The sequence below is a fragment of the Centrocercus urophasianus genome, unplaced genomic scaffold, assembly GCF_019232065.1.
Source record: "Centrocercus urophasianus isolate 14NV4802_14NV808 unplaced genomic scaffold, USGS_Curo_1.0 seq_37, whole genome shotgun sequence".
Classification (NCBI taxonomy): Eukaryota; Metazoa; Chordata; class Aves; order Galliformes; family Phasianidae; genus Centrocercus; species Centrocercus urophasianus.
The window spans coordinates 4,367,043-4,393,101 of NW_024884944.1; the positions used below are offsets into that span (position 1 = coordinate 4,367,043).

The window sequence follows — 26,059 nt, forward strand, 5'->3', positions numbered from 1 at the left end:
TCTCACTGTCTAATGTTAAATACGTTCAGAAACAAGTGAAAGCTTTTATACAGTCAGTTTGAAATTGCTTTACTTTCGCAGCACTGTGCTTGTTGCACAGAAATAACGATCGAGCAGCAGAAACGACCCAAGCCATCTTTAATGCTGCCTCACGTTTTGAGGGAGAGGCAGAGGAAAGCGAGTCACTTCACCAGCATGTGCTGCTGTGCAAAGGGGACTGCCCTGCAGGCAGCTGTGTTAGAGAAGCCATTGGTGACACTGGTGACATTGCCAGGCTCGCATCCCAACCACCACAAAAAGACCACAACAACTCTACGTCAGCTCCTGGCTTTATTTGTGTTACAGGCTCAGGGCCGCAGCAGCAAACGCTGTGTTACCGAGGTCGAGTCTTCAAACATTGTATCCAATCAGGCCTCGTTTGCCTATGATCTCACCAATGTAAAACCACATCAGCACCTCTGTGGCCACCAAACCGTTCCTCAGCGCTTCCTGAAAGAAAAAAAGCCACAGTTTAGAATATTTGCTCCTGCAACAGCTTCCTTTCTTGCTCTTGTGATCAAACACCATGCATGACTAGCAAAGCAGTCATCCGATTGGCAAGACAACAGTTTAAGCCAAAACCAGATGTGCAAAGTTACTGTTTATCACCTTCCTCCACCCCTCAACAGGTCACGCTGGTAAAATGGCTCTGAAACGTTCAATACCGCATCAGCTGAGATTTTATTTTAGAAGTCATCGTCTTACAGGGCTCTAAAACCATACCTGCAGGAAACAAATCTAAGCTCAGGGCAAGGAACGCACCAAACAGATGACACAGCTTTAAGGCTGCTGGGCAAATCCATTCCCTGCTCTCTCCACTGAAGCAGGTAATGCCAGGAGCCAAGGGAACACAGCGCAGCTCTGGTACAGTTGTGGAAGAGTTGAAACAATGCTGAAACACTGAAACACTTTCAACTCTTGACCTATAAATGCTCCCAGCTTCAAGCCAGCTGACAGCAGCTCAGGAAAGTATGTCAAGCTAGAATGCTGGTGGTGAAACCGTGCCTTGAAAATACCACTGTGTGCTGACTGCCTGCGGCTCACAGACTGCAACTGTCAGAGCCTGAAGAGCCTGCAGAATTCTTCCATCCCTGAGCTCTTCCAGGAAAACACGACAAGCTTTTGTGTGTGTAATTTCTTATATGCCTGGTAGTGAACAGAACACACTGCTGAAATGCCAGCCCTCAGCTCCTGAGTTCAGAACACCTACGTAACACATATTGGTTCCCATGGGGAATGGTTTCACAAAGAGCTGAACTGGGTTTGCAGAGAACACCACTCTGTGCTCCTTTCTTAACAAACACTGATCTCACTCGCACGACGCACTTCCTCTGCATGCGACAGCCAGCACTGTTCCTTCACAAGCTGTAAATCTTACTCACGCATATTAAACATTTTTTAATTGCTTTCGTGAGCATTAAAGACAATGTGATGCCCTCCACAGGCAAAGCTGAAATCCTCTGTTAGATGAGGTTGCTTAGTGTGCCGAATTAAGCAAAGGCAGCAGCAGGAGGAAGGAAGCCAGTCTGAGCCAGCTTCTCTGCAGGCAGCAGGTAAAAGGCAGCAATGAAGCCTCAAAAACATAAGAGGCAATGGGATGCCTCTTCGGAAGGACTTGAAAGAAACACAGGGAATGGTCCACAGGTAGATGTTGAGAAGAAATAATAATTCAAGGGTTGTAGCAAAGGGTCCTTTTAACAGCAAAAAGCAACACTGCAAAAATAAGCTGACTAGCAGAGAATAAAACGGTCACAATGAATAACACATGCCTTAATGTGCCTCAGTAATTACAAGCATTATCAAAACCTCATCTAAAATGAGGGATTCTCCTGAGTGATGGCAAGTTTACCCCAACTGACTGACTTGTTCCTTATCCAGCTGATTAGATTTTCATATTCATTGCAGCTCTGGGTTGGGGAGCGTGTCACCAATAAAGACACAGCCAAACTGCAGTAGTAGATGACCTAACATCAGGCTCTGGGCAGAAAATGCAGCCTCAGCTCCTCACAGACATGCAGGCAATGAGATGGAAGCTCACTGCGCTGGGAGACAGCACCAGTGCTGCACATCTCTGACTTGCAGCACATGAGGATTAAGCAGCCAAGCAGGACACAGGTTGTCCAGCCTGAGCAGGAAGTCCTCACTCAAGGGCAGTACGAGACAAATATGTTAAAGCTCCTATCTCCACAAGTTACTTCAGCTTAAAATACCATCCTTATAAGAAACATCCAAAGACAATTGTTGTCTTCACCTGTAACTGAGTCTAATCAGAATTATTCTGAACAGATCCTAAGCCTCATGACAACAAAACACTCTGGAGGTTAAACACACGTATTAGAATACTTAACACAGTATTAGAATACTTAATAGGTACCAGGAACGAGAAAACAGAAAACAAGCTGAACGCCTGTTTGCTACACAGCTCTATCACTCTGCTACTAACAGACACCAAGGTCAGGATCAGAAACACCCACGGAGGACAGAAGGACTGCAGATGCAAAGCACAAAGCCCAACCCCTGGCTTTGTGAACACTCCTAATGCAAACGCAGCAGGGTAGAAGCACCCAATAACTACAGACGTATGACTGAACAGATACTGAGCCAGTCACTGCTCTGAGGACAGATTTTAGCTGGTTGTTTTTGGTCGTTTTTGGAAAACAGTCTTCCAAGCACCCTCGTTTAAGCAGGCAACAATTAGCAGAAGCAAAGCTCTGGATGCAATAAGGCAGGCTGCCGTGAGCAGCCCTACCTGGGATCTGTTAACCAGAACAGAAGCACAGCCTCCTACTCACGTCCATCCCCACCTAGCCGTTACCTTCACCGTGAGCTGCGCCAGGCGACCGGACTGAAAGCTCCTGACCATGGCTTTCATGCTGTCGATGGCTTTGGGGATCTCACCGGGAGTCGGAGGCACAAGCTCGACCTTGGCATAGTACCAGAACGTGGCCAGACGAGGCTTGGAGTAGGCCACGGCAGCTAGAAGGGACAAAAGGAGCAGCGCGCAGCTGAGCCCGGCGGTGGGCGGCGGGCTGCGCTCACACGCGTCCCTCCCGGCCCCCGGCCCGGCGCCCTTCCCCGCCGTCGCAGCGCACGGAGAACCGCGGCCGGACCTCCCGCCCGTCCCACGTCGGCGCAGAGCGGCCGCCCGGCGCTCACCGCTCAGCAGCTGAGGCCCGCGGGTGCTCAGGCGCTGCACCAGCTTCTGCGCGGCCTGCGCCATGCCTCAAAGTCACCCCGCTGCTGCCGCAGGACCCCGCCTGCCCGCGGCGCCTGCTTTTCGTGCTCCCGTCAGGCGTCTGCCGCGGGCAGCCCGCGCGGAGCCACAAGGACCCCGCACCACGCGCGCGGGGCGGAGCGCGGCGCCCCGAGGTCCCCGGGTTCGAGACCCGCGCGATGCCGGCTCTCCCCGTGCCCCCAAACGCGGCGATAAACCAGGCCAGGGACGGCGTGAAGGCAAAGAGGATTTATAGCGTTCCTCGGGAGAACGTACACAGCCTTGGGCAGGGAGGCAACGCGGCTCCGGAAGAGCTCTGAAACAACAGGTGTTCTCATTCACAGACCGCTAATTACAAGCTCCTCCAAAAGAACGTGCAGCCTCGTCATCCCTCCTGGCTAAAGCAGAAGCTTTTCTGCAACTAATTTCTCCCCGCAGGAGCTCTATGAGCTGCTAGACCTTCACGATCGACTGTACAAGTATCTAAATATTGCATTTTGTCACCCCTTAGTCCCACATATCATCTGAAAAAGAAACCCCGTCCACGATCAGCACGTACATGTTTGCAGAACTGTCCCCTTTCAGTCCATGTCCCCCTCTGAACTTCAGAGCTGCTGCAGATGCGAAGGCATCACTTTCACAGTAAACAAGATTACATCATTTTAACAACTTGGAAGTCAACAGCAACAGAACAGAGGCTGGGGTAGCAAAGAACATTTTTGGTGTCACTGGAAAAGTAACACGGCAGTTGTTAGCCAACACAGAGAACAGTTAGTACAGGGACAGGGCAATAGGACAATCAGAAGAGGCTGAAACTTCCCAAGATGCAGAGGTGAGGAAGCTACAGTGCAGTGGAAATTCTTGGTATTAAACAATAATTCTTGAAAGGAAAGACAGAATAAGAGAGAAAAGAAGGTACTAGGAGAGATTCCAGATGTGGTGCAAATACACCGGATGTATTCCTCATTCACACGGCAAGTTTCATGGATACTCTGGAGAAACTGCTGTCACCACTGCAAGGCATTTATCTCGCCAATGATTGCATGTCTGGGTATGCAGATCTTTGTTCTCAGTTCAGTGTGTCCTCCAGCTCCTCCTTCTGCTTTTTTCTTTCTGCAAGCCACTGCTGAATCTTTTCTTTAAGCTCCCTGTTTGGTCTAATCTGGTCCATAGTGAGTGGGCTCCGATTAAAAGGATCTGTCTGATCACTGAAAGAGAGCATGGAGGAGATTACCTTGACAGCCCATTTGCTAGGAAAAAAAAAAAAAAAAAAAAAAGAAAGAAGACAGGAAGATTGGTGCAATCTTCCTGCTGTTAAGTGAATTTACTGAGCCAACACTGAGCCCACGTGTCACTGGATATCATTAGATAAGTGAAATGTATTACCTGTATACCCCACCCTATCCCAAGCTTCCAACTTGGAAAAGCACAAGTCCTTGCCCCACGAAAAGCAGTCAGTGAGAAAGGAAGCTTAACATAACCAAGGATGCAGTTAAGCCTACATTTCATACCTCAGCAGGTGCCGGGCTATGGTTGATCGATCCACAGTGACACGGGATGAAGGCAGGATTACTGGGTCAGACATCAGAGTGCTCATGATAGGATCCAGGAACTCATCGCAAGCATCTGCATATGTCTCCTCCTCCTGCTGCTGACGGTCTGCAAGAGACTGGCAGGCAAAACAGCTTTTAAAATCCCAGAGTTCCCAGTGCTGTTCCAATTCCTTCAAAAACAGGTTTGCTTGTAACATCACCGTGACTGAGAAAACACTTCACTGGAACACACAAGTATCAGAGCTGGGCAGGGTGGTGGCTGTTTAACAGAGGCACTGTTAAAACTACAGAAACGTAGAACAGGTAGGGGAGCCTGATTTACACAAACACATTTGCCACCAGAAGCTGACAAACTTCAATAGCCAAGCCTCACTGTAAGCCACCACGCACTTCTTTTCTCATGCTGTGCTCATACATCTGTAGATGCATTCAGGAAATGCTAAAACTTACAGGGGTCTGTGCCACAAAGGAGCCTGCTCAGCTGTCCAAACACACACTTCAGATAAAGCACCGTTCCCCAGAACTGCAGCTTCATGGCAAAGGTGCAGCCATGTACAGATGGAAAAGGATGCCAGTTTCCTTTCTTTTCAGCTTTTATCCTATCTACTTCTCACCTTGATTCTCTCAGCCAGGTTACTGAAAGCCACTATCATGTTGCCAGGCTTATTGATTTTCTTCAGAACCCTTACTGTCTGGGCAAAGAGCGTTGGTGAATAGGAACGGCCGTCCTTCGGTACTGTGGCACAGAAGTTTTCTTCATCCCTGGACCACAATTTGAAAGAAAACAAGAGCTTAAGAATTCATATTCCTCTGGCTGCAAAACACAGCGCCCTCAACAGTTGTGTTACCAGAGCAAGGAACTGGAGTTACATGGTATCAAGAGAAAAGCTTGACTGTAATCAAATGTTCTTCCTAGGTCCTCTCCACAGAAGGGATGAATTTAACTGTGATTACGCTCAACTTCCACTCCTACTAGCTGCACTGCAGCTGTCTGCCCTGTGTAATCCAACAACAGTTACAGAAAAGCACACCATGCTTCCGGAAGGCCCACTAAGGACTTCTGTTCACACAGCCCCTATGAAAACACTTCCACCCTGTGGCAAAGGAGGTCACAGGGCTCTGCAACCCCAGATGTTCACCTAACTGCAGCTGCAGCTCCCATCCCAGTGCAGGTTTTGCTGTGCACATCACAGCCAGTCCCACTTCAGGCCAAGTTAGATTTCCAATTCCTTGCAAACATCATCAGTGTCCAAGAGATGACAAAAACCTGTTTATACTTAAAAGCACCCAAAGGCCTTTCTTCTCCACGAGCGCTTCTGACATCCCACCTCCAGCACTCCCTTGTCACATACCCAAGGTTCAGGTAGATCGTACAGATGTCAGAAACTAGCTGCTGTGGTTTGAAGTCAAACTCGCTGAAATCCTTGACTTTCAAAGCTCCCATTTTAGGGCCAACCAGGTGTTGCAGAAAATAGTTTAGCATGGAGATGATGCGTTCAGCAAGGAAGGGATGCACAAACAGGGACTTGATTTCTGGAACAGAAACCAATAGTTCCCTGAGCTTCACGGTAATCCAGTCCCTCTCTGACAATCCTTAAACCCAATCACACCCGCCCAATCCCCAGGCAATGCAGCTCTGTCTCAGCAGGCAGGATTTGCTCCTCCTACCTGATGTCAGGAAGGCCAGAGTACCGATGGTTTCGTTGGACATGATGTTGTGGAATCGAGCCAGCTGACCAAACATCTGCAGGCTGGACTCCTTCTCCCGACGAGCCTCCTGGGACAGGCTGTCCCACTCACCACGGTCCTTCTCTATCTGCTGAATTTTAATCTTACTCAGGTACTGTAAAAACACAGCAGGGAAACAGATGGGAGCAGCTGCGTGAGTAAAGCAGGCTGAGATGCTTTCCTTTCAACCAGTCACTTCAGGGCACAGAAGAGGCACATGTGTTTGATAGAGAAGCATGGAACACATGTCCTACAGCAGCCTCAGGAGAACAGGCAATGAATAGGCAGCAACAGCTAACCCAGAGTGCTCCCTGATCACTGCCTGAGAGCATTAGCAGGGAGATGCTAAAAACCAGAATGCCTGTAATGAATATGGATTACATTCGGATTGCTCCTCGTAGAACCTTCGTTCTGTAACCTTCGTAGGCAGAAAAGAAACCTTAGTGAACTAAGAAAACTGTCAGAGACATCCAGCACAGCTTTTGAGTGCTTAGCACAGAGAACATCCACGTTCCAAATCATCTCCTCTGGTCAATCAGTACAATGTTACCATCTCTTCCTAAGGCAAATTCCACTTTAACACATCTAGGTAACATTAACTGAAAGCATCAAGCCTCACTGCTCATCTGCCTGATCTTAGGAGACAGAAAAACCAAAGCATTTTCAAGAGTGGAATGCCATGAGCTAATTTCAAAAGCTGTAACAAGCAAGAAATAAGAGCTCACCCGTGTTACAATGCCTTGGTGTTCTCACCACCCTAGGAAACTTAATGGCAAGACCTCAGATACTATCTGCTCCACTCTGACAGGGGCCAGTTATGGAAGGAAAAGGTAGAGCACTTGAAAGGGCTCATAACTGCATAATTTTAATAAAACATACAACTGCTCGTACTGACAAATTGTATGAAGTCTGCAGATGTTCAAAACCAAATGAGCAACATCCACATGACCTGCCTGATCTGCCAGCCTCCCTTCTGCCACAGGTCAAAGCTCCACAAAAGCACTTTCTGGCAGCACCAAGAGGCTCTGGAAGGCATGGTGAGACAATCATCACACATCAGGGACACGAATTCAGCTGAAACTTGCCTTGTAAACCTAATGAAAAATTGCCTAGAGACAAAAGGTCCTTATTAGCCTACACCACCTGAGGGAAGGCCAGGGGGATTTGATAATCAAAAACTGCAGCACTCATTTAAAGCCTGGCTGCATCCAGATTAACAACAGGCAGATTTCCTTCTGACTCTGCTAGCACTTCATTCTCCATCTGGGAAGAAAAAAAGAAAGATTTCTGTTTCTTTTTGTTCTTTTTGTTCCCAGGATGAAGGGGAATGGAATCAAGTGCCCTGTGAGAGCCATCCCAGACCCCACCATACTTCTGCCTTAATCTCTTCCATGGTGTTTGCTACACCAGACTTGATGCTTGCAAGATCCTGAACCTGGCTCAGCTGAGTTTCCCAGCAAGTGTCTACTGCAAGGATTCATCTAAAGAGCAAAAGTATATTTATATTGGTTTGGAGATAAAAGCTCACTGCTGTAATCAGCCACCTAAAAGGGAGTAAGAACCATTTCTACACGATGCCTGCAGCACACACACAAAACCCTACCTGTATGGCTTCATCCAACAGGAAAATTGCATCGTTCATGAGCAAATTAAGGAAGCGCAGGAAAAGAGGGGGATTCATTGCTTCTAGATTCTCTGAGGCATAATCAGCCAAAGCCTGCAAACAAGACAGCGACTGTCAATGCTCTGACACAGTCCAAACTGCAAGACTCAAATCTGTGGGCTCCACAAAGAGCTGGACAGACACGCTCACATGCTTGTCTCACCTTTATGCTCTGTTGGTATGAATCCGTGCCCCACATGTACCTCAGGATGGGATACATCGGACGGCGGTAGTTGAACTTCTGCTCAAACTGATGTGGGTCACCTAGACAGAGGTGAGAGCACCACGTTACAGGCAGAGATTTTTAATCCCTTTTCAATGTTTGCTCAGCACCGTGTGGGAGCAGGCTGCGTTTTTTCTTCAGAAAGCTGAATATTGATCACCCAGCTGGGTACTGAATGCAGCAAGCAGTCAAAGCACAGCTTCACCACCACTTCCTCAACAAAAGGGTCCAGCAGTTCTGTTACCACTGCTGTGAGCAGGCTAAGCTAAGCATCCATAGGGTACAACGAGTCCTGTGGAACAAAAGCACGAGTGGCTGCTGGGATCACAGCTACTTCAGATCACCTGGGATACTTTTACAGGAGGAGGGTGCTGTCGATGGACAGTCAGTGTGCCTGACAGCATCCCAAGCAGAAATAGACACAAGCAAGTGAGAAGGGCAGCACTTCCAGCTCTTGAGTAATTCTCCAATTTCAAAGTGCAGGAAGTGCCAATCGTATGCAGGGCTGCAGGAAACCAGCAGAGTCCAACAGAACCCCCTGGGAAGGAAAATGACCACCTCAGCTACACATATGCATTTCCTCTAACAGCATGTGTTTCCTATTGCTCTCAGGGGATTATGAAAAACAGCTCCTGGAGAAGTCAGAGACCTGTCACTGACTTCCAAACAACACAACCGATTCCACAGTAGAAGGAAATGGCAAATTACAAGCACTGCTGCACCAACAAACAGCTGCCCTTTGACAGTTATACTTCCTAGCCGTGTGGTTTCGTGCAAGTCAGAACTCTGGAAAGACAGGTGCTTTGCTGGAATACAATTGAGCAGTTTAACAAAGCACAAAGAGATTCCTTCTTTTACATCAGAGCACTTCAAAACCTGAACAAATTTTAAGGAAGACACCTCTTCACCTTCCATGCTTACCAGTAAACTCAATATCCACAAAGACTTTGATAAGTGCCTCAGCAAGATGGGCAGCATACTGGTAAGAGCAGAACACTCTTTTACGATGAAACACACTGGAGACAAGGGGATTCTGGGCCTGATCTAAATGAGGCATCACAGCTTCCAGCACTTCTGCCAGCTTGGCTCGCAGATGAGGATTTTTCATTCTGTAAGCAAAAAACCAGTAGAATTCAAAGGGATACTTAAAAAAGATCAATTTCAGTATGTTCCTGTAGCAACTAGCAAAGCATCTCTAACAGAGCAGTTTCTTATGTCATATAGGAGCATAAAGCAAAGCGTCCGTGTTAAAAGACAGACAGATTCTGCTGGGAACAACACCTGATTCTCCCACTCAACATCCTTTCAACACTAGTTTTTGTTAAATACAGCCAGATGACCACAACTAGCATCTAAATTCTACTCAGCACCACACTTGCTCATTTCTGTGTATACAGCACCAAGGGAAGCAGCAGAATAAGTAATTCAAGTACATTTTGATTAGGTAGTGATTTCCAGCTGGTGGATACTCGTAGTGCTCCTGCTGCCATATGCCCTCTGTGTAGATGAGGGTGCCAGCAAGCACAGAAGTAACTTCTTCAGGTAGTAAGAAGCATTGAGAGTGCTGGAAAAACTCTCTCAACAGCATCTAGAGACGAGCAGCAGTCACTGTTACAGCGACAGCCAAACCTCCCTTGCTCAGTGTTCACTGGCACCTCGTTTCTGGGTGACTCTGCTCCCCCACAGGATGACTAAACAAGTATTTAGGCACTGAATATTCCGTTTGCCTCATGTGAAGCACAAATTCTTCAGGCAGCTTTTAGTGCCTTCTGTGAGCAGAATTTGAGTTTTTCAAAGAGATCAAGCAACCCTACAGATGTATGAGCCAAGCCCCAAGGCACCTCTGACAATTCCCACCTTTCTGTTTCTATCCAGGTGCTTTGCAGTAAGCACAAAGGCTTTAGACCTGGTCTGTACGTACCTCTCCACATCACCCATGAAAACAGTAACGAAGTGAAGGATGTGCTCCAGAGAATCAGCAGAAGTCTCCAAGATGTCATCAGCAAAACGCCGCAGGAAAATGAAGAAGTCACCCAAATTATCTGCAAAGAATTCTGTGAGGAGAGATTGCATGTTAGTTCATCAGGCAGCTCACACAGCGTGTTTTCTGGCCTTTGTGGCACTTAGCTTTCCTCTCTAATTCCAATTAAGGTTTCAGAACAAAGGGGGAGTTTTATTAGAATACCAAAATCGTGAAGAATACACAGCCTGAAGAAACCTAACACACAGGATTCACATCACTCATCTCAAAAGTCACTCCACAGGGCTCCAGCAGCTCACCACTGATATCATGCACTGCTACGCAGCAGAAGCTCAAGGAAGACAGTCTCAACACAACAGAATTCAGTGCACAGGGAGAACAGTAAATCAATGCAGGATTTGGCCAAACTTAGCAACATGGCAATGCACAGGATCATTAAAAGGTCAGCAGCAATCAAAATCTGAAGTGTTCCCTGAAAGAGCTGCAAATGTTAGGAGAGTTAATGACCCCCTTCAAAGAGAATATTCTGTGCAAAGAAAAACGCTATCAGCAGTAGCACTGCATCCTCTCCCCCAGAAAGCAAAGCACTTCCCTGGACAGAGCTTCCAGTATTCATCTAGGCATCATCAGGACCAGCTTGCTGGATTAACTGAGATCTCTGCCTGTTTTGGATGCTGTGCTCTGGGTGTTGTTATCGTTGCAGCTGACTCACACTGCACTCTCTCACACGTTCTATAACTCGCCCTTCACAAAGCTAAAAACTAAGGGGAAACCCTGGTGCTTAAGGGATCATAAAGAATAAGGCCACGTATGCATAAACACTCCAAACAGAGCATTTCTTAAGCTGCTTGAGATTCAGACCCTTACAGCAGCAGCACAAACCAGCAGAAGTGGCTTCACCTGGTACGTAGGCCAACGCACTGTTTTCCACTCCTGGCAATGGAAACGTCAGCTCTACAGGCTCAGTCCCTTGGTTTCCTATGGCCAGCTGCACCAGGAGAACTGCCATGGACACCTGCAGATTCAGGCAGTTCTGCAGCATCTGCGGCTCCGTCATCGCTGTCTTCGTGGAGAGATAGATGGTCATCAGGCGTTCAAACTGCTCCCTGAGGCTGTCAGCAGCAGGGCTGGAACTCTGCTGAGCTTCTCGCCACGCTACCTGCAGGCGGTGAAGGCTTTGGTTTATCTTTACCATCTGGTCGTGCAACCTGGTTGGGGAAAACAAGGCAAGAGCTCAGACAAGAAGCAAGCAAGCTCAGTACAGCCTGCCCAAGCAGTACAGAGGACACCGTGCTTGCTAGCTAGAGCTTAGCTTGTTTGTCAGAGACATTCTTGCAGCAGGAAAGCATCTTTTCTGTTTAAGCTATTTGCTTGCAAACCATCAGTTTCAAGGGTCAGCAACAAGAAATGTATAAAGAAAGGCAAGCCAGGACTTGACAGGACAAGAAATCCTCCTGAAATACCAAAGAGGTCTGCTGAGCAGCCTGGTAAAGCAGCAGCTCCTACGAAGCACTCTGCAGTGGTGCAGACAACAAACCCACGCAGCTGCAAACCTTGTTGGGTTACCAAGGTCAGGCTGTGGGTAAGCCTGGAAGTGACATTTTCAGTTTCCCAGCAACGAGCCACTTGCATAACTTTTACATCTATTTCTATATTTAGATAATAAACCAGAAGGGGACCATGCCTGAATCAGTGGTGACCTCATAGTATCCAGGCAACACTTCAGAGAAGAAAGCTATAAAAATAGTGCATTCTGGTGTCCAGAAAACTGTTTCCTGGAAACAGCCAGTTACCTTGCACTGCTGCTTTGGATAAAATCAATTTAGTGCAGCAGTTCAGGCACCTCACACTCTGCCACTGAGATGCTCCCCAGTACATAAACAGAAGGACAGAGGCCTGCTGTCCCAGAGAAGGTGACAGAACTGAGTGAGCCCTGGCAATCCAGCACCTGGCTGTTAAAATACTGTAAGTCAGGCTGTTAGCTCTGACTGAACACAAGGCAAGCAAAAATTCTTTACTAAATTAGTCAGACACTCAGGTTGTCAGTCAAAATGCATTTGGCAACTCAACTGGTATACCCTGAACTCTGAATATTTACTAAAAATCCGTGCAATCATATGCAGATGTAGAACAGCAATGGGAACAATCTTTTGCCTAAAGCTTGAGCTTTCACATTATTTCTGAATATTAATTATTCAAGCCTAAAGACATAAAACCTCTCTCAAAGTGCCTCAGCAGCACCTCTAGCACCTTCTCAGAGTCCAGCTCCGTAAGAACACACACAGCTCTAGGATTATTACCTGTGAAACCCTAAGTGAAGGGTATACTGTGTCAGAACCAGGTTTTCTGTCACCAGATTGTAGCTGTTTGCAAACTCTGGCTCTTGTTCAGTCACAGCAGGTATCAAACACGTTTCTTTTTCCAAACCTAGAATTAAAAGCATCTTTGCATTAAGCTTTGTTAAAGGGTCAAGAGAGCTCCTCCTGATAATATGAAATGACTGCAAGTGACACTGGACAGTGTTTTATTTGAATTCATCCCTTCCCTTTTTCCTCTGCAGTCTCTCCCTTAACTCAACGTTAACCAACATACAGCAAGAGTGCACAGGAGAGGTTAAGAGCTGAGAAGATCCCTTTTTACTTCACTTGCTCCCACAGTTTTGGACATACCTTTCATATGTACATTCTTACTCCTCCGCTCCTCTTCATTCAGCTCCTTCAGGGCACAGTAAGTGGGGTTAAAGGTTAGCAGCCTAGGAGATTTTGGTTTGCAGAAGGGCTGACACAGCTTCAGGAGGGCAGCTCCCAAATTCAGGAAGAAGGCATCTGAGGCATACATCTGGAAGAAGATCTCTGGCATCTGATTAGCCCAAATTTTGGTACGGCCTGAGTTAGCATGCAGACAGTTTCCGAGCCAGGAGAGAATCCTGTGCTTCGTTTCTGGAGACAACTGCAACAGGTTCTTGAGCATCTGGTAGATCTTCTCATGGAACTGGGCCATAAACTGTAACAGGAAACAGAGAACGGTTGAAGGAGTCGTGATCTGAAGGCTTCTTTTGACTACCTCACTAATGCTTCCAGAGCTGCCCCATTTCCAGACCACAGCCCACCCTCAAAAGGAAGGATTTTCAAAGTAAATTATCACTGTGACACCTGTGTTAATCACCACTCAGGCACGCATTACCAATAGCTCAGAACCCGAGGCCAGAATAATTAACAACACACTGAAATGCAAGTTGTTTCTGTGGGAAATACAAGCAAAATCCTTCACATGTTTTTGGCAGAAACAACAACCCTGAACGAACGCATGGCTGGAAATCTCATTCTTTGTGAAAAACACCTGCACCTGAGTGTGCTTCCCCACTTGTGTCCTACTCTGTGATGCTTCTCTCTTCTGAAACAGCCTAAGACCCTGCTAGCACTGCTGGTCTCAGGAGGGAGGCTCTTTAATTTCACAGAGGAAAAGCGCTGCTCGTCGTTCTGTCTGCTTGTGAGCCAATGTTTTAGTTGAGGAAAGGTACTGAAAAAACTCACAGTAATTACAGTAAAGGTAGATTATCTCCACACACCATCTTAAATTATGATGCCCTACATTTTGGTACATTATGGGACCCTATCATTTTCCCAAAGCTCAGGAAGCAACTGCATAAGCAATGACTTCTCAAGCAGCAGAGACATGAGGTCAGTATGAAGACTTGGGATACGACCTGGCTGAGCAGTGATACCCATCCATGTCCTACAGATGGAGAATCCACAGGCTAAAGTGGTTCTGCAACTTCCTTAGCCACAAGCCAGGCTAAGAGCCAGCAAAAAACACAACCCCACATTCCAGTCTTCTCACTTGAACCCAGAAGCAGAGACCAATAAAACCTACTGGGAAGCAGCATCGTTACAATTCAGTCTCACCTGATGAATGTTGGATTCCTGCACCTTGATCTCCTGTGGACTGGATCGGGATGGATTCAAGAAATACCCATGATTCTCTACCACACCAGGAGTCTTTAGCAAGCAGGAGATATTTAAAATGACACCTAACAAAGTCTTCTGGTACATCTGTCCATTGCTAGGATCCTTGGGCTGAATATACCCTGCAAAAACCTAGGGAAAACAGTTGAACGTTGCAGCAGTCTAACTGAAATGCAGTCACCAAAGCTGCACTGTGAAGATGAATTGCTATAAATCAGAAGAGCACAAGATGTGTCACAGAAAAAAAAGAAAAACATCATTAAAAAAAGCAAAAATCAGCCATGAACAGAAAATTACAGGTACACTGGAGGTACCTGCTTCTAGGATCACTGTCTGCTTTCCTGCTGCCACGTGCAACCTCTTTTTCCACTTCTACCTCTTGCCTTTTTGAGTGACACTACAGAAGCATTCACTGAGCACCAGTGAGATGATACTACTCCAACCAGCTGGGTTTGCCCATAACAATTAAACAAGTTAACAGTCCTCAATAACTGAAGAGCACGCACCTTTGCTACGTCTTTCTGCTTTGTGAAGTAGAGGATCACGTCCAGGTAAGTGTACAGCAGGATCTGACAGAGGTCCAAGTCCTTGATCCTGCTCAATAAAATATCAAACACCGGCACCATGACCTCCCCAAACGTCCGCACTTCCTCATCCATCGTTAAGGCTTCAATGACCTCCTCCAGAAACTCAGTCATGTCTTCAAAATCTAGCAAGGCACACAAGACAATTACTGGCAATGTTCAGCACAGCCAGATCGTAGAGCATGCGCCCACTGCAACCTGAACACAGCCCTCCTCTTCGTCTTCCTTTTCATGACAAAGGGAGTCAAAGCTTTATCTGAGCCACAGTGCTGTTCTTGCTGCTTTTACCAGTGAGATACAAGAATTCAGAGTGCCTTTTAGAGCCACCTCCTCAGTGCAGTCAGGAGATCTCATTGTCATTCTGACTGCAAAATTTAAACTTCCACAGGGCCGAACACACTTGCAGAGAAACACAGCTCAAACAGAACAGAACCACTAACAGTAACCTCGCTAAGACATAAATTGAGTTCACCCAAACTTACGTGCTCCTCTCAATGCTTCCAGCATCAGGTCCACCAGCTGCTCATACACATTTTGGTTGACATAAATCTCTGGGGTGAGAAGAACAGTGTGAGCATTTGACACAGTCAGATTTCGGCAGCGCACAGCAAAGGGCAGCAAGTTCTCTGGAACCTTGGTTATCTGCACAGAAAGAATGAAACACATCTGAGGCTGCATATCCACCTCTTGCCATGAAAACATCAGCTTTTAGATATCAGCACTACCTTCTTTCTCAGAAACTCCTACCCACCTCTTCTCTTGCCCTCTGGAAACAGGCATAGAGGTAGCGTAGAATTTGTTTCTCCCCTGCATCTCGATCTGCAGAGAGATTCTGTGTGCCAGCAGAGGTCATGTAAATCAGGTTGTTCCCAGGCTCCTGCAGCAGCAGGCGGGTAAACAGCGCCTAGATACAAGTAAAAACAGCTTGAAAGTGAAACAGCTTCAGAAAGGAGAAAAATTACAAACAAACCAAACAGAAAAATCCATTATCTTTTAAAAACAGGCTAGGCACTTGCAAAGTTCTCCTCATCTGTCACCATTGCTACAGGACAACCTATCTCAAATAGAAGATACTAAATTCCCCGAGTGAGCTAGGATTTTAAGAGTTTGGCCAGTTACAACCAGCAAATCTCTTGTAGCACTGATGCAGACTCTATCTGGACAGCCATTGCTCTGCATGAGATATGAGGCATGCAGTTGTTATACCTGTTCGATGTTTTCCATGTCAAGCCAGTCTTGGTCATCCAGATCTGCAGCCATTTCTTCCAAATACACACAACGAGCTGGAATCCCATTTCCACTCTTCATGCTGGGGTCACCTAATGAGAACGTAAATAATCTGCTGTCCTGGTTGATAGAACATAGCTGCAGGAAGTGAAATCTACAAGCAGGATCCTGCCTGTGGCAAAGGCAGTCGTCTGCTACTGGCTGCTGCAGGGAAGCACTGCCCACCTCCCAGCATCCCTGTCCAATTTCACACAGATCTGACAAGCTCCTGTTTAAAACACATTTCATTAGGGAATCCAGCAAGGCATTTTTCTGCAAGCACAGAACCCACACCATTAGAAGCTGCACTCTTACACTGATATCACTTGTATAAGATGGTTTCGGGGTATTCATACTATTCATACTACATATTGGGCTACAGCTTGATACATCCTCACTAGATAAAGAGGAGGGAAAGGGGTGGTACAAGACCCCAAGCTCTCGGGGAGTTTCTCTGTTCACACCCTTGTCCCATGTGGCCCCACTTCGCAGGAGCAGCACGAGCTCCTCAGCACACTGGTGCCAGAGGTGCCACGCTGGTGCCAGTTTCGAGACATGCTAAGTGATGCTTCCATTTGCTGCATGCAGAGGACGACACTCAGAGCTGTTAACTCCCAGGATTGTTTTCAATGATAGAGGCAGAAACAGTCTTTCACAGCAGTTGCACAACATTGTTTTCTCTAACCCTCACAGGTGAAAAGCAAACACATAAGCTCTGTTCAAGGTTCTGGGAACATCAGATAGGAACCAGCTGCACGCTTTGAGGACACAGAGCTTTTCCACCTCGCATTCCTCCCAGCCTGTTTTACACCAGCATAAGAACCAGAGCAGAGCTTGCCGTCTGAGGAGGGGCCATGCCTCCTACTGTTCACCCAGAGAACACCAGCATCCCATCCCCCTAAGGCCCAAAGCAAGCCTTCACAAGGCAAGCCACATCAACAACCGCGGGACAGCACGAGCACTCACTGTTATCCAGAGTGATGAGAAAAATCCTTTGGATCATGTGATTGATGTTGAGCTGCTCGCACAGCTCCCTCTGGGAGCGGAAGGAGCGGCTGATCTCGGCCACAGAGTAATCACAGTCATCGAGGCTCTCGGACACGCTGTTGTCAGAGTCATCCTGGCTGGCTGAAGTTTCCTCTCCTGCAAAATAAAGCTCCTGAGCTTCTTCCTCAGCACTCCGAGCCGGGGAAAGGCTTCGCAGGATCACACGGCACCAGCCGGCAGCCCCCCGCCCGCTCCCCCGCCTCGGCCCAGCAGCAGACGGCCTCGCCCAGCCCCGCGGCCCGGCCCTGACCTGCCAGCTGCCGCAGCTGCTGCTTCTGACCGGCGGCGAACTGCTTGGCGTCGGCGAGGGAGCTGAAGAGCGCGGCGAAGGGGTTGCCGGAGATGCTGTTGTTGTTCTCCTGATCGGTCATCTCCACTCAGCGCCGCGCCATGCGGGCCGGGCCGGGCCGACCTGCTGTGACGGCGACGAACCGAACGGAACCACACCGGCCAGGCCCGGGGCCGCCGCGCTCACCCCCTGCTCAGCCAGACAGCGGGCGTCACCGCGTCGCACTCTACTGACGTCATCATCGAGAGCCGGAAGTTGGGCGGGAGGGATTAAAGAGTCGCGCGGTGCTTTAGCGCCCCCTGGCGTCTAGGAGGGCTTCGGCATGTAAACAAACGCACCGGTGCAACCCGCATGCATTAATTAGCTAATGAATTAGCTAATGTTGGAATTCGCACATTTATGCACAAGCCGTCAGACCTGATATTGATTTATGGATGTCTTGCATCGGCATCACTGTCCCTTGGGATGTTCCAGAATCGTGGGGATACAGTGCTTGGGGCTGTGGTTTGGTGGCACAGTGGGGATGGGCTGCGGTTGGACTCGGGGATCTCAGAGACCTTTTACGACCTTTATGATTCTATATGTGTGCATTGCAACTTTCCCCCAGCCCCATCCCGTGAGGCCTCGTCCTGGTGCCATTGCCCCAGTACCACTGGCCCAGTAGCACTGCCTTGGCTGAGGGCTCAGGAAGGGAAGAGCTCTGGGAGCAGCCCTGGGCACAGCCCCGTGTGGTTCAAGCCACCACCAGACACTGACATCACCATCGTCATGAACAGGTTTTAATGTTCTGCTGAGGGGTTCTTTGCCCCGTGATACAAAACCAAAGCTCTGCGGTCGCACTGAGCCTCGATGTCCGCCCGCTCAGGACCCGCAGGGCTGCGGCAGCAGCTCCCAGCACAGGCTGGGTGTGGAGCGGTCCTGGCGCTCCAGCTCTGCCATCTCCTGCATCTCCCTGGCACTCACTGCTGGGGTCTGCACCTCGAAGGTCAGCTCGAAGCGGCTGTAGTCCACGCGGAAGGCGCCTTTCTCCAGGGACATGCAGGGTTCGAAGCGGTACCCCCACAGGATCTCGTCCTCGGTGTAGGAGGTGCGGGCCTGGCACGTCATCCCTGCGGCAGGGACATGGCGAGAGGCGGTGGTGGGCTTTGCACCATGCTAACACAGGTGGCCACCCGCAGACCCCGCTCCCTGTCCCTCGCGCCCGGCTCTGCCTGACCCCTGCCCACAGCATGGCTTCAGCAGCACTGGGCCTGGCCCCCCACAGGGCTGCGACGGAGCCACCCCGACCCCTCCTCACTCACCCGTAGCTTCCACAATGCCCTCGAGGATGATGATGATCTCAAACTGCTCCCTCTTCAGTGACTCTGCCGACAGGTCCCAGAAGGGGCTGTGCTGGTTGATGACGTGGCAGATGATCTGGGGCTCCACCAGGAACAACCTGTCCTCCCCTGTATCGTAGCCTAAGTTCAGCTCCGACTGCTCCAAGGGGATGAACTCCCCTTCTTTGGTCTGTCGGGATTTGATCAGCTTGGCTCTTATTTTTGCATCCACCATGTGGCTCTCCCGGAGGTCCCCGATGCGGAACATCAGACAGAGCTTCTCGTCCCTGTGGGAGATGACACAATTTTTGCTGAAGATTAAGGTCTGGGCACGCTTCTTGGGCCTGGAGATCTTGACAAACATGCACCCCACCATAAGGGCATCAATCATGGACCCGATGATGGACTGCGCCATCAGCAGGATGACGCCCTCAGCGCAGTTGGCTGTCACGATCCTGGAGCCGTAGCCAATGGTCCTCTGACTTTCCACAGAGAAGAGTAAGGCAGATATGAAATTGTCCACGTTCTCGATGCACGCCTTCCACTCTGGGTCCCCGATGTGGTTGACGTCATCCCTTATCCACGCGTCAAAGAAATAGATGGTGCCGAAGACAAGCCAGGTGACAATATAGCACATCATGAAAACAAAGAGAAACCAGCGATACTTGAGGTCCACAATAGTGGTGAAAATGTCCGAGAGAAACCTCTTCTTCTCCTGGATGTTGCCCAGGTTCACTTGGCACTTGCCCACTTTGGTGACGTAGCGCTGGCGCCGCTGCTTGCCGGCCAGACCCAGCGGCCGCTCGTCCTCTATCAGCTTGCAACGCCGGCTCTGCAACCTCTCAGAGGCAGGGATGGAGACGATGCTGCGGTTGGGCGTCCTGCTCTGTGTGGGGCTGAGGATGCTGGGCACGCTGCGGTTGTGCCGTGGGTACCAGCGAGAGGCGCCGTCACGCAGCACAGGCGGGTGGTCTTGGCGTGAGGCCCGGCGGTGCTTGGGCACGTCGCTGGTGGTAATGGAGACACTGGGCCAGCGCCTGGTGGATCCCATGGCTTCCGAGTCTACACAGCTCTGCGTGGGAGCTGGGTCGCTAGGAACATCGGTGCCACAAGGTGAAAAGAGGTCGTTTGGAACCAGGACACTTCTCTCAGCAGCAGCATCTGCGAGAAGCACGGGGGCAGCTGGGACTTCGGGCTGTAAAGGGAAAGGCTCCAGTCAGCATTAAACCACCCTCCTCGTGCTCCGCGCCGTCACGCAGCACGGCGAGGCCGTGTGGCCCTACCTTCTGGGGGAAGGTGCCATAGCGGCTGGTGTCGGTGGGTGGCCGTGGCAGGTAGGCCAGCATGTGCCTGGCGGTGGGCGCCTGCGTGGGTGGGATGGAGTTCCTGCGACCCCAGGGCTCCTCACGTGGAAGCCAGGTGCTGCCCACGCTGTTGTGGGTGCAGAGGCTGTGCTGAGGCTCCGTGCTGCTGCTGGCTGGAAGCACCGCGGCCATAGCGCAGCGTGCTGTGGGAACAGAGCGGGGTTGTCAGGTGGAGCTGTGGGGTGTGTGAGCAGTGCAGGGTTGGGATACTGGGGGGGGTATTGCTTGGTCCTGCTCACAGCTCCTTGGGGCTGTGGCAGGTGAAGGATGTTCATGTGAGGGAAAGGTTGGGCACCCGCACTGTCGTGGGGCTGTGAGCAAGCACGGAGGGAAGCAGTGCTCCCCACTGGGGTGCCTCAGCCCTGCTTGCTCCATGCCCCTTTCCTGCACTGGGATGCGGTCACAGTGAGAGCACTGTGAAAATCCCACAGCCCTGGGGCTCCTCAGGATGAAACAAAACCGTCACTAACAGAAGCCCCCTTTGAGCCTGAGTGCTTTGGAAAGTAGTCCGTGGGTGAGAAACAGACCCAAAGCCTTCACCTGTACTGCTGATGTCAAGACAGCCCCAGCACATTGCCTGGCCATCATCTCCCACACACTTGAAGAGTCGATGTTTATTTTAATACAAGTTTTCATTGAAAGGGAAGTTGAATGTGACCCAAAGAGCTACTTCAAAATGCAAACAGCAGCCCTGAGCAGAGCCGGAGACAAGGCTGGAGCCCATCCCAGCTGCAACCCGCATACGGTGCACCTGCACTGGGGTGTCATGGGCTGGGGAGCATCTCTGCAGCCCTCAGTGCAGCTGCAGCTGCTGCTAGGAGTGTAGCACAGTGCCACCCCTATGCATGCACTGGGACAGGATGTGCTGAGTGCGGGAGCACTGCAAAGAGAGGCAACGTGCAGCAGGCAGACCTGGGGGAGAATCCCAACTGCGAGGGCCCTGGGGATCTCTTGGAGGAAGTGGGTTATTAATCTGAGTCCCACCTAAACCATAATCCCGTTAGTTGCATTTCTGCAGCAGCTTTGGCACAGTGCTGCTCTGGGCATGGGGCTGTGACACAGAGCAGGGGGAATGCTGACCCTGCAGCCATCCAAGAGCAGGCAGCGTGGCCCCTCCCACTGTGCATCCATTGCAGCTGGTACCCAAAGCACCCAAACTCTCTGGGGCGGGTGCTGAGGGCCACCCTATCCTGCCGTATCTCAGTCAGGTGATGGAGCTGAGCTGGGCAGGAAGCACCAGATGGCTAAGCCAATTACTTGCCCTAATTGCATTGCACCACCTGGGGATGGCTTCCTCCCTTTCAGCCCACTTGTGCAGCCCTCAAACTGAGTGAAGCAGGCACAGCCTCCAACGGTCACTACCTGCAGCTTGTTCTCTGGAAAACAGCTTTAACACCACCCGGAAACATAACTCGGAATGGGGAAGCCCTGCCAGGCACAGGATCCAGCCCTGTGGGGCACACGGTGTGGGGGTACCTGGCTGGCCGAGACTCCTCCTCGTCAGCGGGCTGCAGCCTCACAGCAGGACCGGCCCCAGCACGGCTCCAGGCGCTGGTCCCCCCTGGGACAAGGCGAGGGGCGCTGCTGCCTCATCCAGCATCCTCTGCCCCGGCCGCTCGGTCCTGGCGCGGGCGCTCCGTCCGTCTGTCGAGCAGCGCTGGGGCCCACAGGCTCGGCTCTTGGGGCAGCTGGATAGAGAAGTTACAAACAGACAAATTCTGCCACGGAGCGACCCTGCTGCAGGGTAGCACGCACGCTCCGGGCAGCTCCAAGCCTCTGCATGGGAGCATCCTGCAAAAAAAACCCACACAAACAACCCATCCCAGCTGCAACCTGCAGGAAAAATGAATAAAGGAGAGGGAAGGTGGAAATCAATCACTGCTCAGCACAGCGCTGAGCACTGTGCTGTGTCTGCACTGCCCGGGCCAGGCTGTGAGGATTGGGCTAATGAGCCCACTTCCTGGGGGAAGTGTGTTATCTCAGAAATAATTATCTGCTTTAATTATTCCTTTCCTCTGGCAGCGCAGAGCAGACATCTGTACACCCCAGGTGCGGGGCTGGGGAAGCAGCAGCAAGTGCAAGAGCTGCAGGAGAGCACACAGGTTTGGAGGACTCAGCTCCTGTAGGCAGAGCAGCAGCAGATCAGTGGTGAGACTCTTTGTAAAGTCAGGAAGTTCTGAAAATTCTGAATCCCTGAATTTTAAGATAATTTGGAGTTAGACTAGATAATGTCTCGAGGTTCCTTCCAGCTTAAACGATCCCATGATTTCCCTTGATATGCTATAGCAACAGCTCCTGCCAATTGCTTATATTTAGTTTTCCCAAACTGTGTGTAATTCCTGTAACACTGTGTGAGACTCATGGGTGTGAATTCTGGATGCCTGCACCCAGTGTCCAGTGTCCTACAAACACTGCGCTAGTAGAGATGCCCGTGCATGGAGCTCTCACCTTCAGAATGAGGATGAGAGCAGTACTGCAGCACCGCTGTCTGTCACTGAGCCGCCCCGCCTGGCACTGCTGCTGTCCTGCTCCTGCAGGGATGTGTCTCATGGTCCCATGGCTGCTGCCCCATCCCACAGCACGGCTCCCAAACACTTGGTGATGCCCAGCAGCCAGCACAGAGCAGTTGGCCTCACGGATACCCCCAGCACTGTGCCCCTGCCCCATCCCTGCCCGTCTTCCCCTGGCCATGAACCCCCGCGCTTGCAGTACCTACCGCATCTCCAGACACAGCCCCTCGGCCTCCGCCTGCCCCTACAGCTGCTCCTGGACACCAACCTGTCTGCCCCTGGGCATCTTCCCATCAGTTCTGGGGGGGAAATCCCTTCCTGGCTGTGCCGCAGAGCTTAGGAGAAGGAAGGCGAGCTTGGCACGTCCTCCAATCCTGCTCCAGGAGAAGAAGGTCACTCACTAATCCCCCTCAATGACGGGCAGCATTACCTCAAGATGGTTTAATTGGAAGGGCTGGGGGCAGATGCGCTGCGGAGGCTTGGCGAGGGCATTCCCTGCTGGAGGATCCCAGCCCTCACCCACACCATTCCCCCTAGTTTTGGGGATGGGGTCATCAGCAAAGGCTTCAGGCCATTCTCTACATCTGTGTGGTTTCCTCCGTGTGTGTGAGCCATTAACTCAGTGCCCAGCGCACCTTGTCCTGCAGAACCCAGTCAGCACATCTCAGGGCCACACTCTGTGCTATATTTAAAGCCGGATCCCTACAGCACGAGGGTTAAAGATAGCAAAAGGCAACACCAAGATTATAAATAGTGCTCAGGTCCAGCCTGACGTGGAGTGACCAACACGGCACGACACAACTCCACCAGCTGCACTCGTGACTGCAGCGCTCGGCTCAACCTGCTCCTCTTGCAGGTGACACAGCTGTCCCCAGCAGGACTGCAGCAGTGCAAACAGCGGCCACAGACAGTGCCTGGGGGCAGCCTGGAACCGGTGGGACCACGGGACCGTGCTCAGGGCAGGCAGTTCCCAGACATCTGAATTTCCCACAAAGGGCAGAAAGCGGCGACCGTGCCCAGCTGTAGGGCTCTGATGGGAGGATGCAGCAGAGAAGCCCTCAGCCGGCGCTGAGAGATGGCAGCAGGATGTGTACCCAAGGGATCAGGCTCCCCATCCCTAGAGCAAATAGGTGCTGCTGTCCTCACACCTTTTTTAAAGGCCTCCAATCATTGCGTGCCAGGAAAGCGGCAATGAAGCGGTGCTGGGGACACGGAGGTCCTCCTTGTGACCACCACTGTGCTAAGGAAGCAGCAGCAATTTCCCGGCCTTGCCCCCTCATATCCTTCTTGGTAACAAAGCAAGCAGATGAGCGAGAGATTAGTTGCTAATCCCCCCATGAAGATGAATCTAAAAAGCTGGACCTGGGGCTCATGCATGTGGCTGGGCAGGAACAGATGGGAAGTGAGTGTCATCAGAAGGTTACAGCTTTCCTCCTCTCGTTTTTCCCCTATCTTTTTTACAGCAGCCTATTTTCTTGCAGCAACGCTGTTCCCCAAGTGACATCCCAGCTCTGCCTCCATCCCATCTCCCCTGGATAACCCCTGGGAGCGGCTGCTCCAAGCGCAAATGTTTGCAAAGCACTTTTGAGGATGAGGAGGAGGGTATAAAGTCCAGCCCCATTGCAACACGGAAACTTTCCAGGATCTCTGCCTCCTGGAGCAGGGACCCAGCACACAGAGCAGTCTGTGGGCCGCTGCTCCTCCATGGGAGCCTCAGGGACAGCTGGCAGCACCTCTCACGGTGTTTATTTAAGGGCTGAAAGAGGGTTGGGGCCTTAAATCCCCCTGGGAAGAACCCAGGCACCACATGCTCTGCCCACAGCCCCTCTCTCCCCTGCCAAACCTGCAGCTGTTCTTGCCAACTCTCTCCTCAGGGTTCCTGGGGCTCAGGGGATTTGCGTGCTTCTTGCTTAACCCTCCTGTGTACAGCACGGGAGAGGCAGCACCCGCTGCAGCCCGTGAGATGCATTTGCCTTAAAGCAATGCTGCCCGCACACGGGGACAAAACCCTTTGTTTCATGGACACGTCCTCTCCCAGGAGCCAGCCCAGAGCATCCCCCAGTTTGCAGGGATGGGGTGGTTGGTGACACACACGGAGCAGGGCCGTGCTAAAGCACTGCACTCAGTGGAGAGGTGGGGGAGAAGGAGCAGAGTGCGAGGCCGACGATGGCTTTCAGAGCAGCCTTGCTCTCCGTTGCACCCAGTTTTTCCTGCCTAGCCAGCGGTGCCTTCTTCTATCGCAGCAAAACCAACAGGACATGAAAATGATCGAGGCCACACCCAGGAATTAGAGGTATAAGCCTGACTTTCCCCACACACAACTCCTCTGAACAAACAGCAGCGCTCTGACCGTGACCGCCAACTGAAACGGTGTGTTCATGGAAATCCACACCACAAATACGCAGCTCCAAAAGTGTTAATGCCAAAAGCCTTCTGCTCACCTCAGCTTATCTCAGCCCCAGCAGCGGAGCCGGCACACAGCTCGCAGGAGCCGTGTGAGTATGGCGTGGAGCTGCAACGCCAGGGTCCAGGTGGGCGCGATGCTGCTGGCGCTTTTCGGGTGGGTCTCGTCCTGCGTCACCACCTTCGTGCCCCTCTGGAAGAACCTCAACCTGGATTTGAATGAACTGGAGATCTGGACCATGGGGCTGTGGCAGGTGTGCATCATGCAGGAGGAGGGGGCCACGGAGTGCAAAGCCCACGACTCCTTCCTCGCCTTGCCGCTGGAGCTGCGCGTGTCCCGCGTCCTGATGTGCCTCTCCAACGGGCTGGGGCTCCTGGCTCTCCTCTTTGCCAGCGTGGGCTTGGACTGCTGGAAGACGTGTGAAGGAAAACCCAATGCCAAGAAACAGCTGCTGCTGGCTGGAGGAGCAGCGTTCGGAGCGGCGGGGATCACCACTCTCGTGCCCATCTCCTGGGTCGCCTACACCACAGTCCTGGAGTTCTGGGACGAAGCCGTTCCTGACATCGTCCCGCGGTGGGAGTTTGGCGAGGCGATGTTCCTGGGGTGGTTCTCCGGGTCCTTCCTCGCAGCAGGTGGGCTGCTTCTTATCTACAGCACCTGCCTGAGCCGGACTGCGACGCCCGCTGCACCTCCAGCCACCCGCCCGCTGCGGCCAGCAACACACAGCCCAGCCACGATGTCACCGTGGAGCCACCACTCACACCCCAAAAACGCCGACCTGGTAATCTGAGACTGCAGGTTTTGGCTGTCTGGATTTCAGAGACGGTTCTCACACGTTAAGGGATGATTTGCTGATTCCTAAGACTGTTCGTTGCAGCTTGGTTTTCTTCCATCTGTGTCTGCCTGCTTC

General features: G+C 51.0%; 4 protein-coding genes across 4 annotated transcripts; 1 reads left to right on the forward strand and 3 right to left on the reverse strand.

The window, feature by feature from the left end:
- Positions 1-311: 311 nt before the first annotated feature.
- ATP5MG (ATP synthase membrane subunit g) lies at positions 312-3,304 on the reverse strand. The gene is made up of 3 exons (XM_042832166.1): positions 3,196-3,304; positions 2,855-3,015; positions 312-489 (listed from the first exon to the last, which is right to left on the reverse strand). Exons 1-3 carry the CDS (start codon positions 3,257-3,259, stop codon positions 391-393), a joined length of 324 nt encoding a protein of 107 aa, XP_042688100.1. The 5' UTR covers positions 3,260-3,304; the 3' UTR covers positions 312-390.
- A 183-nt stretch (positions 3,305-3,487) lies between these two features.
- Positions 3,488-17,716, reverse strand: UBE4A (ubiquitination factor E4A). Its single transcript, XM_042832122.1, has 19 exons — positions 17,514-17,716; positions 17,183-17,359; positions 16,157-16,269; positions 15,702-15,854; positions 15,433-15,592; positions 14,873-15,075; positions 14,307-14,498; positions 13,071-13,404; positions 12,702-12,828; positions 11,302-11,609; positions 10,342-10,474; positions 9,342-9,529; positions 8,361-8,461; positions 8,138-8,251; positions 6,475-6,649; positions 6,159-6,339; positions 5,421-5,568; positions 4,765-4,922; positions 3,488-4,461 (listed from the first exon to the last, which is right to left on the reverse strand). The coding sequence occupies exons 1-19, from the start codon at positions 17,632-17,634 to the stop codon at positions 4,323-4,325; spliced, it is 3,225 nt and encodes a 1,074-aa protein (XP_042688056.1). The 5' UTR covers positions 17,635-17,716; the 3' UTR covers positions 3,488-4,322.
- A 697-nt stretch (positions 17,717-18,413) lies between these two features.
- LOC122167357 (G protein-activated inward rectifier potassium channel 4-like) lies at positions 18,414-20,367 on the reverse strand. Its single transcript, XM_042831850.1, has 3 exons — positions 20,155-20,367; positions 18,854-20,066; positions 18,414-18,661 (listed from the first exon to the last, which is right to left on the reverse strand). The coding sequence occupies exons 1-3, from the start codon at positions 20,365-20,367 to the stop codon at positions 18,414-18,416; spliced, it is 1,674 nt and encodes a 557-aa protein (XP_042687784.1).
- Positions 20,368-25,246: 4,879 nt separating this feature from the next.
- On the forward strand, positions 25,247-25,939 carry LOC122167443 (putative claudin-24). The gene has a single exon (XM_042832037.1). It carries the CDS (start codon positions 25,247-25,249, stop codon positions 25,937-25,939), a length of 693 nt encoding a protein of 230 aa, XP_042687971.1.
- Positions 25,940-26,059: the final 120 nt, after the last annotated feature.

Bases quoted from the DNA above. Each gene is read 5' to 3' on its own strand.
- LOC122167357 (XM_042831850.1), bottom strand. From the start codon at position 20,367: ATGGCCGCGGTGCTTCCAGCCAGCAGCAGCACGGAGCCTCAGCACAGC. The intron at 20,067-20,154 runs GTAGGGCCACAC...TTCCCTTTACAG, and splicing joins ATGGCACCTTCCCCCAGAAG to CCCGAAGTCCCAGCTGCCCC. The intron at 18,662-18,853 runs GTGAGTGAGGAG...TCCCTGCCGCAG, and splicing joins GGGCATTGTGGAAGCTACGG to GGATGACGTGCCAGGCCCGC.
- UBE4A (XM_042832122.1), bottom strand. From the start codon at position 17,634: ATGACCGATCAGGAGAACAACAACAGCATCTCCGGCAACCCCTTCGCC. The intron at 17,360-17,513 runs GTCAGGGCCGGG...TTTATTTTGCAG, and splicing joins GCAGCTGCGGCAGCTGGCAG to GAGAGGAAACTTCAGCCAGC. The intron at 8,252-8,360 runs GTGAGACAAGCA...TCTTGTTTGCAG, and splicing joins CATACCAACAGAGCATAAAG to GCTTTGGCTGATTATGCCTC.
- ATP5MG (XM_042832166.1), bottom strand. From the start codon at position 3,259: ATGGCGCAGGCCGCGCAGAAGCTGGTGCAGCGCCTGAGCACCCGCGGG. The intron at 3,016-3,195 runs GTGAGCGCCGGG...TGTCCCTTCTAG, and splicing joins CGGGCCTCAGCTGCTGAGCG to CTGCCGTGGCCTACTCCAAG. The intron at 490-2,854 runs GTAACGGCTAGG...TTTTTCTTTCAG, and splicing joins TGGCGCAGCTCACGGTGAAG to GAAGCGCTGAGGAACGGTTT.
- LOC122167443 (XM_042832037.1), top strand. From the start codon at position 25,247: ATGGCGTGGAGCTGCAACGCCAGGGTCCAGGTGGGCGCGATGCTGCTG.